At 35.5% G+C, this 14,850-nt stretch overlaps 2 protein-coding genes and 1 non-coding gene across 3 annotated transcripts; 1 reads left to right on the top strand and 2 right to left on the bottom strand.

Moving 5' to 3' along the window:
• Positions 1–1,704: 1,704 nt before the first annotated feature.
• On the top strand, positions 1,705–11,409 carry LOC147401139 (uncharacterized). The gene is made up of 7 exons (XM_086442299.1): positions 1,705–2,034; positions 2,297–2,418; positions 4,981–5,027; positions 5,152–5,666; positions 7,410–7,490; positions 10,257–10,319; positions 11,174–11,409. Exons 1-7 carry the CDS (start codon positions 1,990–1,992, stop codon positions 11,228–11,230), a joined length of 930 nt encoding a protein of 309 aa, XP_086298425.1. The 5' UTR covers positions 1,705–1,989; the 3' UTR covers positions 11,231–11,409.
• A 1,173-nt stretch (positions 11,410–12,582) lies between these two features.
• Positions 12,583–13,656, bottom strand: PMZ (zinc finger (AN1-like) family protein). The gene is made up of 2 exons (XM_086442300.1): positions 13,444–13,656; positions 12,583–13,364 (listed from the first exon to the last, which is right to left on the bottom strand). The coding sequence occupies exons 1-2, from the start codon at positions 13,630–13,632 to the stop codon at positions 12,894–12,896; spliced, it is 660 nt and encodes a 219-aa protein (XP_086298426.1). The 5' UTR covers positions 13,633–13,656; the 3' UTR covers positions 12,583–12,893.
• Positions 12,589–12,745, bottom strand: LOC147401138 (U4 spliceosomal RNA). Its single transcript, XR_015178971.1, has one exon. It is a non-coding gene; the product is annotated as a U4 spliceosomal RNA (small nuclear RNA).
• Positions 13,657–14,850: the final 1,194 nt, after the last annotated feature.

Genomic DNA, 14,850 nt, shown 5'->3' with positions numbered 1-14,850 from the left:
CGTTACTTTCTGACTCAACCTATATAATCCATAAAGATCAAATTGAGTTATGATGGTTTGAATCCAAAAGCACATAGTCCATGGTCCTTGGTAAAAACGATTGTAAGCACATGTTTTAACAACCTAACTTATGTTAACATCTTGTTGACATCATCTCTTATTTGAAATTTTGAATGAATCACGATTTAGAATGGTGTCTACATGGGCACATTTTGGTTGGAGATTAAACACATTGTGTTGCGTGCTACATAGAGAACAGTTTCATTAGGAGCCTGATGTATTTTAATAAACTCCAATCAAAACAAGGCACCTTACATGATCCATATGCATATGCCATCATTTCTGAGTGTCATACACACAAGGCTTCATGCGATATAATTCAAAAAAACTATGGGCAAGTAAACTAACAAGTCAAAGGAATGAAACACACCTTTTATTTTATCAAAATTAAAATTGACTTAATCATCAAAATGTAATTGTGGATCTACAAGGACCAAAAAAACACCAACTCGAACTTGAGATGAGACAGTACTAGTAGGACATTATAAGGACTTTAACCAAACAAATTTGATACCCACAAGTATAAAACAAATTAAATGTTATGAAAGGTGAATTTGCCTGACATGAGATGACTTGTTCAAGTGATGATGCAACTTTTTACATACTTGTGTGACATGTGATATGATATGATATAAGGCTAGCATTTGGTTGCCAAATTCCTAATCAAAGTGTTTTGTCCTGTATGAGTTAAAAGTTTCATAATGGGCTGATTTTTTGTGAGGATGATCATGATTTTTTGTGAGATTGATCAAGGAGACCATCCTTAAAAAAAACAACCCATTCAGAATTTTCTAACCTCAATTTATAAATTGAAGAATTGTGGACCATTAATTTTTACTATTAGTTTATTAACCACTTTCAATTAAAAGTTTCAGAATGGGTTGATTTTTTGTGAGGATGATCTCTATGATGAGGAGATCATCCTCACAAAACATCAAATTATTCAAAAACTTTTAACCCATACAAGACAAAACGTTAACTGTTGAACCCGACCCATGATATAATTCTATAAGCATTTTTGTAGTGGACCATGCAAGTTGTGTGGTCTAATTAGAGAAAACTTCAAATCATTTTGAACATGCATTTAATATTTAGAATTCAAATCTTTATATTTTCTTCCACAACAATGTGTCTATTTAATTAGTGTCATGCGACAGGGTGTTGGATGAGATGTAAAACTCAGAGATTAATTCTGATGGATAATATTGCCTTATGGATTGGGCAAAGCCCAATGGATCATGGTCAATCCACTAGAGTAAGATATACCCTATTCCAAAAAAATAAATAAATTAGAATTTGACTTTGGTATTCACATGTGAATGCAACACGTGTTATCAAAAGTTTATTATACCTACGCCATAACGATCATAAAATAATAAGTCCACTCTCACCTTTAATGGGCTTTTTTTTTTTTTCAATTATGATAGAGATTTGATTCTTATTTCAATTAAAATAGCATCAAACGGCCTCAAAAGGTACTTTTGGATTTTTTTTTTTTTAACGAAATCCGAAAATCAAATTGAACTCGGCCCAAGCCCGTTAGGACTGAGCATGGTTTTAGCCAACTTAAGCCAATAAAGTTAACACTTGTACAAGGTTCTACTTGACTCTTTAGGGCTGGGCCTGAGTGCCTGACCAGTCTCAGGTATCACAAATATTTTCGAAAAAGGGTATTTCGGTCTTTTAGCTAGTACGTCCCTTCCATCTGAAAGCTCGTAGTTTCACTGCCAGGGACACAGGTCTCTCTCTCTCTCTCTCCGTTCGTTATAAAAAACACAAACTAATATGTGATAAGTCATAAGTGTCCTTTCTTCTCCACGAAACTCTCTCTCTCTCTCGCGCACCGAAGGTGTTAGGCTTTCTGTATTCGATCCTATCTTGGCTTAATCGATTGATTTTTCTAGGGTTTCGTTTCGACTGAGAGAATAAATGTCGAAGCCCCAGGTCACCATTACACTGGGGCGTAGTGGTCAGGTATCTCTCAACTTAATCCTTCTTACTGAACTTAGGTTTTGTCAGCTAAGATTAGGGTTATTTGGGACACTTGTGCTTATATTCATGATTTTTCCCGCTAATTTACGATAGTTGTTGTTTAGCTTCTCTCTCCTGTTTTTTGATGCTTTTGAACTATTTTTTTTATTGTCTCGATTTATTATTTTTTTTCAGTACTTTAGGTTTTCGGATGGTTTGTTAATTTGGATTTGAACCGAATTGGTCAACATTTGTTACTTTGCAGGTTGTGAAGAGATCAGCTACCATATCAGATGGTTCTTGTTCTGATTTGGTGCAATTGACTGGGAGTAAGCGATCAGTAAGAGAGAGATTGGGGAGCAATGTGAACCAATCTCAAAACAAACGGTATCGAAATATTTTGGTCGATTTACATTAGTTCTGGCATCAATCAGTTTTTAAGAGTAGATCTCGTTCTAAGGTCTCAAATGTTTTTTTGTTGCTAGCTTTAATTGCCAAGTTAACTTGCTTGAGTCATCTCGCGTTTGATGATTAATATTTATTTATATTGGAGTAATTATAGATTTTTATATAAAATAAGTTAGACTAGGAGATACTTAATTACAAAATCATATTTCTATTTAGATAATAAATATTTACATTATTAAAAAATTAATTAATTTTTTAATCAAAAAATACAAAAAACCGCTCGACTCGGCGAGTTTATTAACGCAGCCCAAAATTTCAAAATCTTGGATATTGGACGAGTCAATGTGGACGATTCACATTGAAAATCTTGGTCATTCACAAAAGATACTGAGTCATCTTGGTCACGTATGATTTTGAAAAACCATGGTTGTGTTATACTAATTTAAACGGGATAAAACTTTAGGAGGATTCAGTGCCTGACTTGATTTTGGGGATTGCAGGTAGCATGTGATTTGGTGTTTATCTAATGATGCAGATTGCCATTATTACCTTATCCTGACACTAGTTAAATGTATGAAATGAAAAGTTGGTTTTGAAGTTGTTGTCTTGCTTTGCTAACCACCATTAAACATCTCTTTAAGATTAAAAAAATAAAAAAATCTTTAGCATAACAATAAGCTTTGAACAAAATGCCAAAATTCTTGAAACAATTCTACAATGGTGGGTTCATTTGGTTTGGCAAATTGATGAAGGTGGATAATAAACCTAGCTGTGTGGTATTTTTTGGAGAGCTACTATTGGCACCCCAACTTTTACTTATTACACCTCAATTAAAAATAAAGAAAATAAGTGAATGGTTAAGAATAAGTAAAGGTTGGGGACTTGGGGTGCCAATAGAGGCGCTCTTTTTTTTTTTTCTTTTTTTGTTTCTAGATTTCTATTTTTTGGGTTTAGGATTTAATATCAGCCTAATCATAATTGTAAATGACTCTTAGAATTTATTTAACAAGGGTTATAATTTTTTTTTATATTATGTATTAAAACTTTATTAGAAAAGTAGGAAAAAAGGGAAGGAGGTTGAGGTAGCCCCCAATACAAGGTAAAAAAACAAAGAAGAAAAACAAAAACAAAAACCAAAAAGCAACAACCAAAACACCACAAATGCGGATCCATGACCCTAAAACTGCTATAAAGCACACAAGGAATCCCACTTAAAAACCAAATCTTCAAAATGCTTGCTACAAAAGTAGAGCAAACCCAGGATCTCCATAATCACTGTATGAGAGGAGCTCTCTTTCCCTTGAGACACCCTTTTTCTCCTCTCCTTCCAAAGCCTCCGAGAAATGGCAAATGAAAGAATGGCCCAAAGATATCTTTTTCAGTTGGAGAAAACATTTTGAGTCCACCCTGTCAAAAGAAAGGAGTGAGGAGGAACCCAAACCAGCTGAAAGAGATGGAGAAAATGCACTCAAACCCCCAATGAAAAGGGGTAATGGATAAAGAGTATGATCAACGGACTCCCTATCTCAAACATAGACAACAAAAATTTGGGTGGTCCACCCACGACAAATCAGATTATCTAAAGTTAGGATCCTCCCAAGAGAGGCTAGCCAGGTAAAAAAAAGCAACATTTGAGGGGACGAGCAGGTTCCAAATAATGGATTCGGAGAAGAGTAAAGCAAAAGAAGGTAGCAAGGATTTATAAAATTAACGAACATAAAAACTATTATCCTCACTCTTTACCCATTCTCTTCTGTTCTCCTCATTCTCCCTGAAATGATGGGAATTAAGAAGATCCAGCAAAGAAGCCCCCTTAGTTATCCCCCAATCATTAAAGTTTCTTTTGAAACTTCAGTCCCAAGAGACATTGCTCCCAGTGTGAATTAGGCAACCCTGCACCGTTCAATTCTTCCCCAAGGAAGCTGCAAAAAAAGAGGGAAACTGTGATGACAGAGAAGAGTTGCCACACCACCTATCCTCCCAGTGAAATCATAATTTGAGCCAAGCTTTGTAATGTTTGAAGAGTGTGTTTTAATCTTTAATCGGGGTGTGATAAATAATTTAAGAAATTGGAGTGTAATAAGTAAAAGTTGGGATGCCAATAGCACATCTCTATTTTTATCACTCTAAATTTTATCAACATGCAAACTTTGTACATTCTGATGGACTATATTACTTTAATCATCCTTACGAATGTCAAAAGAATAGGGTAATCTATAATGGTGGCCTCAATTTAAACAAATCTTGTGCAACATTACAAAGATAGTCTCTTGCCTTGATAATGTTTACTGTTTAGGTGTTATTTGAAATTTGAAATTCTTTGACACAATCATAATTTGTGATATTTCCCAAAATATTGAAACAAAGCCATATTGGGTTGTCAATGCTACTTATGTGAGCATGCTTTAGTTTTTTCTAACAAAAAGAATACTGATTATGGCTGGTGCATCATTGTTGAAGTACTTGTAACTGTTTTTGCAAAGCAGTTGTGAAAACATCTGTTTTAATTTCAATATCGAATGCTTTTATTTTTTCATGCAGCCAACGGGGAGATGGTAATAAATGGAGCTCAACTGATGACGTGGATGGTAACAAGCAGAGCACTTCTGGGTGTCTACTAGACAAGAATTTCTTTACGATTGCCTTTTTGGTATTTCTGATCTGCTTTTCAGGTTTCCCCTTACTGACTTTGATGCCATTAAATGACTAAAGGTGCCCAGATAGGTCGGGATGACTTGCGATATAAACTCATGCGCAAAAAGATGTCTAAGCAAACTCAAAGTGCTGGTGGAGAGCAAACCAACATGGACCTCCGTGAAAAGCTGTCAAGGACAGTTCAGCCTCCTATGAGAACTGATCCCCGGCAGAAAATGCCTGTACCGAAGTCAAACGGCCTTTTGGGGAAAATGCCCTCTTCAAGGAGTGCTGATGACATGATGCGGATGGACTCATTGAAAAAATCTGACCCTGCTTGGTCTCTGAATGGATTGAGATGTAGATCCCCTGATAGAATTTTAGGCACTTCTAGGGGTCTTTCCCCTCCAAGGAGTATGGGTAGGCCTTTTGGTGCTTCAAGACCCACTCCTCTTATGCGAAAAGATGTTATTGATGCTTCAAGGCCTTCATATTTAATGACAAAATCTACCTTACCTCACGAAGCTGCAAAGAATGTTTCGCAACTTCTTCCACCAAGTGGCAATGGCATCATGCAGAAGAGTTCATATACAGTACAACTTGCTTGACTTTTACTTGTTTTTTTCTCTTTAGTGTTTCTTCCCTTAAAACTTAAATGGTTCATTAATAGGACTGCCTTTCCATATATATATATATATATATAGATATGGGTAGCGTTTGATAGATAATGTTAGGGAGACAACGTTTATCCTATATGGCTTAAAAGTTTCGGATTGGGCTGATTTTTTGTGAGGATGATCTCTATGGCAACCCCATCAAAAGTGATTTAGAATTGTGAACCGTCTATTTTTTACTGTTAATTTGTAAACCACTTTTGATGGGGTTAGAAGTTTCAGATTGGACTGATTTTTGTGAGGATGATCTCCTCACCATAGAGATCATCCTCACAAAAAAATCAGCCCAATCCAAAACTTTTAAGCCGTATAGGACAAATTTTGTCTCTCTAACGTTGTCTGTCGAGCGCTACCCTATATATATATTTTAAACCACTTTTGAAAGGGTTACAAGTTTCATATTGAGCTGATTTATTTGCGAGAATAATCTCCTCACCATAGAGATTATTGTCCCAAAAAATCAGCCCATTATGAAACTTCTAACCCATATAAGACAAATGTGTTGTCTCCCAACATTGTTTGCTGAAGGGATATACATGGGTTCTGTTCGGCAGCCAACGCCTTTTTCCTATATGAGTTAGAAGTTTCTGAATGGACTAATTTTTTGTGAGTATGATCTCTATGGCGAGGAGATCATTCTCACAAAAAATCAGCCCAACCTGAAACTTCTAACCCCATCAAAAGTGGTATTCAAATTGTTTTTACCGTTAATTTGTAAACCACTTTTGATGGGTTTAGAAGTTTTGGATTGGGCTGATTTTTTGTTAGGATGATCTCCTCACTATAGATAGAGATCATCCTCACAACAAAGCAGCCCAATCCAAAACTTTCAAGCCATATAGGACAAATTTTGGCTTCCAATGTTTGCATAATATAATGAGTGTGGTACTGGTAGCATTTTCTTGTATCTTACACACAGTGTCTGTATTTCCATGATGATCCTTGGGAAATGTCAAATTCCATCTGTAGAAATAGCTCCTTTTGTGGAAGTCAGGAAAGATAGGATATCATGTTTGTCTTATTTAACTGCATTTTTTTTTGTTTTTTTGATATGCAATCTAGTTAGTTGGTAGTAATTAGGAGGTGATGGCGGGTCTTGAACCCAGGTAGTGGTATCATGTTTTCTTCATGAGCGAATGACTAGTTCTTTATTGTTGATGTAACCAATTCATTGAAAGATTGCCCTGTCTAACAAATTTTTCTTAATCTATTACTTGCATTATTAAACATGGTTCACATAAATTGAACGTGTCTGGCATACGATCAAAAAATGAAAAGAAATCCTTTTTGGCAGATGCATGTACGGAATAGTATGGATATCAATTTAAATTCTAAGGCATTGCTGGTAGGCAGTTATTTTTAATTGTATTATTGTTAGCTTTAGAACTAATACCGAAGTGCTGAGTTGGAAATTCAAGTTACTTGCATCATGAGTGAAGAAAAATTAGCACTAATATCAAATGTGTAATTTTTCACAGTATATTTCTGCCAAAAGAACGACAATTTGTTGATAGACTATGATTTATGGATTACCCAATTTTTTCCATTTCTCGAGGCTTAAAAAGCTTTCTTTCTGCACACATCTGACAAGACTAAACTTGGGGTATTTTACCATTCTTATTCTCATTTGTCCTTTTGGTTGGTTTTTTTTTTCTTCTGTAGGGTGGGGAACCTGTTACTGTTGCTAGCTTGCTGCATTCACTGGGTCTGGGAAAATACGCCATTCTCTTTCAAGCCGAGGAGGTAAGTAACATGCTATGACTCTTCTAGGTGCATGTGCTGTGACATTTGTGTACATAATCATACTTCTGGTTGCAGAGAGAGGGTATTTGGTAAGCATTATAAACAGGCTACTAGCAGATACCTTGCATCAGAGCACAAATCCATTTTGCTTCAATAATTGAACAATCTTTGCTCGTCCTCACCCTTTTGAAATGTGTGTTGGTCACTCCCCATCTTGGCTACCCGTCATGTATTTCTTTGGTGAGGCTCTGAAAGAAGTGCTTAGGATGTGGAATAGAGACATTTTTATTGAATTTGGAAAAGCCTAGCTAGTCTGAAACAATTTTTGTAAAAATGTCCCCTCACTTGTGATGGGTGCTTTGAGATTGGAGGGTTAATTTTAAGAAAATGAAAACTGTCTAGAAGAAACACCCTAGAGGCCAAATGTGGCTCTACTTGTTTTTGGAGGGAGTGATGTACAAATACAGAATCTCATCCTACAAACCCCCAGGAGGAGACAATCTCATGTATAATCGGCCATTAATAGGTGATGGCATGGAAAAGACACATCTACGACTTTTATTCCTTGGTTGGAGATTGTGGATGCTGCCTTACTCAAGAATGCTACAATTTACTGGCAGACATTGGGGACTTGGTAATAAACTACATAGTAGGCTGCTAGGTCCTTTGCCTGAATTATTTGCTAATCATTTTTTCAAGTATGAGTATTGTGAAAAGTTGGGTCATACAATAGGTGAATGATTATACATTTTCCAGTGTAGTTAAGGGTGAAAGGCACAAAGGCCTTCTAGTGCTTGAGGCGCAAGCCTGAGTGAAGCAGAGCATAATAAATTCATAAAATTATTAAAATTAAATAATGAAAGATGGGGCTTAGACCCATTGCTTAGTTGGTTTGACATATTGCAAAACAACTTTGAAGTCGTGTGTTGAAGTCCAGCTTACCCGTCAAAATAAAAATAAACAATGAAAGATGGGATTTAGATATATTACAGTTATAATATGGATAAATATTAGTTTTATAAACAAGTTGAATTATTCAGCATTTCAAGAAGAAGAATGATCAACATTTGAAAAAAAAAAAAAAAGTGAGGAAGAAGAAGAATAATAAGGAAAAAAAGAGAGTAGAAGCTAGCCAACATGTGTTGTTGCTGCTATGATACAACAACTAGGGTCAAGGTTTTAAATGTCATGTTAGAGGAATGTTTCTGTCAAGGATTTATTTTTATTTTTTTTGATAAATCAAAGGTCTTTATTGATAGTATGATTGAGGAGACCATGAAGTAAAGTACAAACGAGGAAAGAAAGATAAAGACAAGCAAAGAACAAAGAGACAAAGACAACCAAAAACAAAATCGACTAAACAACAATGCTACACACCCAATACCACTTGGTTATGAAGTCTTCGAAGTAAACCCCCTTTGACTCATAAAAAAGCTTGCTCCACAAGAAGATAGTCCCCAAAATAGAAGAAATAATGTCTTGAACCGAGGATTCCTTCCCCTCAAAGGTCCTAAGATTTCTTCGCTTCCAAATTTTCCAGATACATTTCAGTGTTTGAACCATGATTAGGGCTATCAATGGGCTGGTTCTTGGTTGAACCCTAACCTGGATGTAGAAAGGTAGGCTGTACCTTATACTAGCCCTTAATCCCTATCATACCTAAGCCAATTAAGCCAAAATCCGGTCTTAACAGGCTCGGGACAGTAAAAATGAGAAATTATAAAATTCAACAAATGAGAAATTATAAAACTCAACATTTTTAATGATAGAAAACATTATAATTTTCAAAAACATACATTTTTTATGTGAAGACAATCTAATATGAAATTGGTGCTTTATTCAAACAAAATGCACTTAGTTTTATTCATTTTTAGTGAGGCATGCGCCTGGTGTGCCTTCCGCCTTGCTGAGGCACAGTCAAAGCGTTGTGCCTCACTTATACTGCCTTGCCTCACATGTATTAAGACACCTTCAGTGCGCCCTGCCTTGACTACAGAGATATTTTCCATCCATAATGAACATTTTTCAAGTTTTATCACATGTGAACTTTTTTATTTCGCCACCCAGGAATGCCATGGATATGCATGGGTTCGGTCTAACTAGTTGTTTCTGTTTACTGGTCAAGCCTCATAATTCAAGTTTGATACATACAGACAATTTTATGATTCAACCAGAATCCTATTTATGAGAATCTACATTAGTTGCATGGTTCAATCCGAAAATGGAGCTGTAGCTATATGTAAGTGACACTTATTAATTTGTTGCTACATACATGCCAACTTAATTCGGGTCTGGGAGTTTAACTTGTTCATCATATAGAATTTTTTATGGAAAATTAAAAATATTTACAATATACTATGGGAGCAAAAATCTACCAAAAAAAAAACACTATGGAGTTTACAAGTACCTTGCTGCAGCCAAGTGTAGGATATTGGTAGGATTTGAACACAATCATGGTCTATTCAGTCTCCCTAATTAGTACAGGAACAATCTTATAAAGAAAGACTGTGAGATCATTTGAAGATTTCAGGGAACGATATATTGAAGAAATGTGATCAGTAATTCAATAGAATTATTACAGGGACTGTTATATTATTTTATGGAGGGTCGGTGCATCAACAAAAAGTAGTGGAAATTCCTAATACTTTAGTACTTATATTATGCCTGTTATGAAACTGTTTCAGTTAACTAAGGAAACTCTAGTAATTTTTCTAGTTTTTTGCCGCATCTCATATTATATCTAACATTCTTTATTTTAACTCACAGGTGGACATGACTGCATTGAAGCAGATGAGGGACAATGACCTCAAAGAGTTGGGGATTCCAATGGTATTTTCACTTCATGATCTTTCTAGGGTTAATATAAGTTGCGTCATCAGTTTGACCAATTGGTTTAGAATGCAATCCAATTTATAAATTGTCTCATCAGTTCTATAGTATGGCAGAAAAGGATTTATATTGCCGACGATACCTGGGATAAGGTGTGGATGATGATTACCGTAGTCTAGTATTCTATTATCTAGAAATGTTTCTTCATGTCCTATTTTTCCTACTTCTCTACATCTTCTCGTACTATCACTATCAGTATCATGTAGATTTGATACGATTACATAAAGTCCCAAGGATACTCAACTATCCTGAATGTGTTTTTGCCCTTGAGATACACTACTAAGGAAACATCAAATCTGGAGATTTGAAAAAAATTGAGGAACCAAGAAGTGCCACTTGGCTACATGGAGGGTTGTTCCTGCGTCCTAGGTTCAAACCCCTTGAATCCATTCTTCTTATGCTAACAACTAATCACTAATCCTATTATCTGTCCTAACCAAGCATTTACCTATAAAAAAGAAATAAAAAAAAATTGGGGAACCATTTGAATAGAAAAAGAGTATGGAACCATTTGGAGTGCTTCAAAAGTGTTGAAGCACCATGCCTCATGGCCTATAAAAGTAATGCAACCAGGCTATGTAGTTGTCCAAAATCCAAATAATAAAGATTATAGTGAATAATGATTCATGGTTTGAATTAAAATTTCCTTGCTATATACCACATATTACACTTGAAAAAAGAGTGTGGAAGAGAGTATGGAAGGGAGTGGCAGTACATTACGAAATAGTTCCTTTATAATTGCATATTTTGACAACAGTTTGATCTATGTTATTTACTGAAAATGTGGATTGCAGGGACCAAGGAAGAAGATTCTACTTGCAGTCTTGCCTAATTCCAGCCGACGACCATAGCAAGTATAGCAGGGGAGTGATATATACTTACAGGTTAACAAAAGCAATTTTTATGTCATGGGGACATCCAACAATCCTGTATATCAAACTAATTTTCTGTATAAGGGTATGAAGCGCTTCCCCTCAACTGTATGGATATTGAAACAATTTTGATTAGTAGAGATTGTTGAATGCCTGCAGATCTCTCTCTCACACACACACACACTCACTGCTGTTATTGTTTGATTGCTCTCTAATTTCTGTACCTGATTCTAATTGATGGTTTACATCAAATGTATAATTAGTAATTGTAGCAACTGCATGCTAGTACTGGCATCTGTTAACGATGTGAAGTTTTTTTTTTCTTCTTCTCGGGAGTCTGGGCAACAAGTGATAAATAAATGTTTTAAACAGTATAGACAGTGGAAAGGTCAGTTAAATCAGGTTTAAACAATACAAAATAGAGAAAGCCTTCAAATAAATCAAGTAAATGTCCTTATGTTCTTGTGACCGAAGCTCATTTGCATGTTCATGACTGAAAAATGGATTCAGTGCAAAGATTTTGTTGTGTCATCAAGTTTGTGAAGGTCCTTTTGATTTTTAGCCACACCAATTCCTATATGTAAATAACCAAATAATTGCACATGCTTGATGTGGCGTTAGTAAAAGTTGGTTTGTCGATAGTGATTCTTAAAAAAAAATAGAATATCATCGTCAAGTCATCCCAACGTTCCTTAAAAAAACTGTCTTTATCCCCAAGTTTTAGGGTGTTTTAAACTAGAGTCGTGCAAGTTAAAGCGGATAGAATGTATGGTTTTAAAACGTGGTTTCATGTCTCGTCTCATCTAGGCCTGATACCGAGTTGTCTTAGATGAGTTGAGTTTTCCGATACGTTCGAGACCTCTCATTCAAAAAAATTCAATGTGAGGTATTAGATATTGGTTGGTCTTGTTCAACTTTGATACCAAGTTAACTAGGGTAATACATCTCGAGCTCGAACGAGCTTTAAAACCATGATAGGAACCATAATTCTTGTTCTTCACCATCATATGGTTCTGTTGTTGCTCATATCATATTCATCAGAGCTGTGAGACAATATATTTATTATTAAAAAAAATGCATAAATTAAACTCCTATAGATGAGGATTCAATTTGGATAAATTCAGAAAAGTTTAATATAAAAAAATCAGAAAAATTTTCAGAGGTTATATGTTCCCAAAATCTGCTATATCCTGATCTTCTTGAAATTTATTCATTATTAAAAATGTTCACGAAATTTTAATTTGATAACTACTTTTGCAATAATTTTATTATTTAAAATTATTTATTTTTATTTTCATAGAATAAAAATAAGACAAATTTTTAATTACGAATCGTAGGGCTTTACCCTTGTTTAGAGGGAGCCCTTCCAGAAATTCTCAGTGGCGCTGGGCCAAACCCAGGCCAAAGAGGGGGTTTGGAAATAGTTTTCAACCAGCAATTGACGCGCCTCGGTTATTACCTCACTAGCTGCGTCATTGCCCCAAGCGCAAAGATACCTTACAATTCTCTCCCTCCTCCCTTTTTATAATCCAACTCTACCCTCTCATACCTCTCTCCCATCCGATGTGGGACTAAATAAATTCTTATTTATTAAAACCAAAAACCACAAATTAATATACAATATGCATAGATTTTCATGAACTCAACAAGCTTTAACAGATGGAACACGAGTAGTAGAATTAGAAGACAAGGAGCTCTCCTGCTTGCGCCCACAATCCTTACTGTTCCTTGCAGCCAAAGCAACAAGAAACTTATTTGACGATCCACCTCCATTAACGCCCACAGAGGAGATCGCTTTCTTACAGGCGTGATCTGCAGGGAATCGATGTGCAAGACAAACCTTCAATTGGCAAATTTTGCAGGTACTGTTGTTGGAAAAGGTCAAGACTTGTTTGCATCTCTTAACAGGACATTTGGGTTTCTTCTTCTTTGATGGGTCACAATCCCTTGAATTCTCATGACTCTGCAACATCATCTTGATCTCGTCTTCATTGTGTGTCTCTGTAATCTCAATTGATGTAGAACAGATAACACAAACAATAACTTTTCTGCTATTGTGATCGGATTTTGGGCATTGGTGGGATTTGTACGATCTGTGTTCCAAGCAAAACATCTGTTCGAGAAACACAAGAAAGTTGTCAAATTTGAACGAAATTCGAAGATATTTGGGGTTGGATTTGGAAATTAATTACCTTTGTACATCCATCGCACTTGAAAGGAAGGAAATCGAGTTGATTGCATTCGGAGAGATTGCAGTGTCTCCCGAGATCCGGAAACGCTTCTGTTCCTCCTCCCATCTCTGTCTGTCTCTCTATCTCTCTGTCTCTTTCGAATGATCGAAATAGAATACGTGAGGAGGTAAGAAAAGCCTTCAAATTCATTTATAGATTTCCATTAATGGCTTGGAGCTTAAGAAACGTATCGCCGTGTTATTTTGAAGCTCTCTTCGTTTGCTATTCGTAAGAAGTATCTGGTACTTTCGCGAGTCCCTTAAGTTGATGGTCTCCTATAGACCCACAATCTACTTTTTAGTTTGACATCATCAATGATCATGGTCAAATCATGATTTGATCTGTTTTAAATCAATCAAATCATGATCGGGATTCGTGACATTTTCCGACCAATAATCATCATTGACATCCAAATGCCTTGACTAACAACAAATGATTGGTGTCATGTTCTGGATCATTCACAGAGAATATTCTATTTTAATGTTCCGTTGATCAATTCCCATCCAACAGTTAAACAATAAGTGATCCTAAACCTCTTAAATACATCAAGTTAATATCAAAGTCTGTATCTTTGAACTCAATCCCTGATCATTGATCATAGATGAATCAATATAGTTTAATCTTGATTGATGGCTCTCGAGATACACACTATAATAATATCTCTCTACGTTGTGAGTTCGATACTTAGTATGAGTATTAATTCCTCATGGGCTACCCGCAAGACAGACCCTCACTTACCTAGTGTGTTTGATGTGCGAGCATTCATCTTGTCCTTGAAGAGGACCATAATTTATGGACTAGCAAAGGCCCATATACGGGCTTGGTCCACTATCTACAGAGATACTCATTATTAAAAAAAAAAAACCTTTCTTTCTAAATCTTCCTTTCTAATGTATTTTATTTAATTAATTGAGTACTTTTATTTTAAAAAAATAAACTCTTTTTTGCTAGGTGGTTAAGAATCAACATGAAGGTGAGCCTTACCAATTTAGCTAAGTGAGAACCTTTATTACAAGACAAACCCATGTTGAATATCATTATTATAAAATAACTTTCTCACTTAAGTACTTTCTAGACAATTTACTAAAATGTTAAAAGTTGATGCAATATTTGTGTTATTCTCCTATATTTTCAAATTGATAACATATCCTTTGATTGCATTCTAATGCGAAAAATTAACGAAAAATGATCCAAATGCCCTTATTTTCAACTTCATGTAAGATCTTTTCAATATATATATTTTTTTTGAGTCATGATTTTCTAAGTCCCACCCTCTGGCATATTCTCCCATATTCTCTTGGCGTGTTATATGTTAGAACCATAGATTTTCTTTTCTTTGGGATACACAATTGCACATATTTATGGGAA

The sequence above is a fragment of the Akebia trifoliata genome, chromosome 5 (assembly GCF_017979445.1).
Source record: "Akebia trifoliata isolate Shusen 1 chromosome 5, ASM1797944v1, whole genome shotgun sequence".
Classification (NCBI taxonomy): Eukaryota; Viridiplantae; Streptophyta; class Magnoliopsida; order Ranunculales; family Lardizabalaceae; genus Akebia; species Akebia trifoliata.
Note: the sequence above shows the minus strand (reverse complement) of the source record. Positions and strands in the feature narration are given on the sequence as shown.

Excerpts from the sequence above, each read along its gene's own strand:
- LOC147401139 (XM_086442299.1), top strand. The coding sequence starts at position 1,990 with ATGTCGAAGCCCCAGGTCACCATTACACTGGGGCGTAGTGGTCAG. Across the intron at positions 7,491-10,256 it reads TTCTCTTTCAAGCCGAGGAG|GTGGACATGACTGCATTGAA; the intron begins GTAAGTAACATG and ends TTTAACTCACAG. Across the intron at positions 10,320-11,173 it reads AAGAGTTGGGGATTCCAATG|GGACCAAGGAAGAAGATTCT; the intron begins GTATTTTCACTT and ends TGTGGATTGCAG.
- PMZ (XM_086442300.1), bottom strand. The coding sequence starts at position 13,632 with ATGAATTTGAAGGCTTTTCTTACCTCCTCACGTATTCTATTTCGATCA. Across the intron at positions 13,365-13,443 it reads AGTGCGATGGATGTACAAAG|ATGTTTTGCTTGGAACACAG; the intron begins GTAATTAATTTC and ends TTTCTCGAACAG.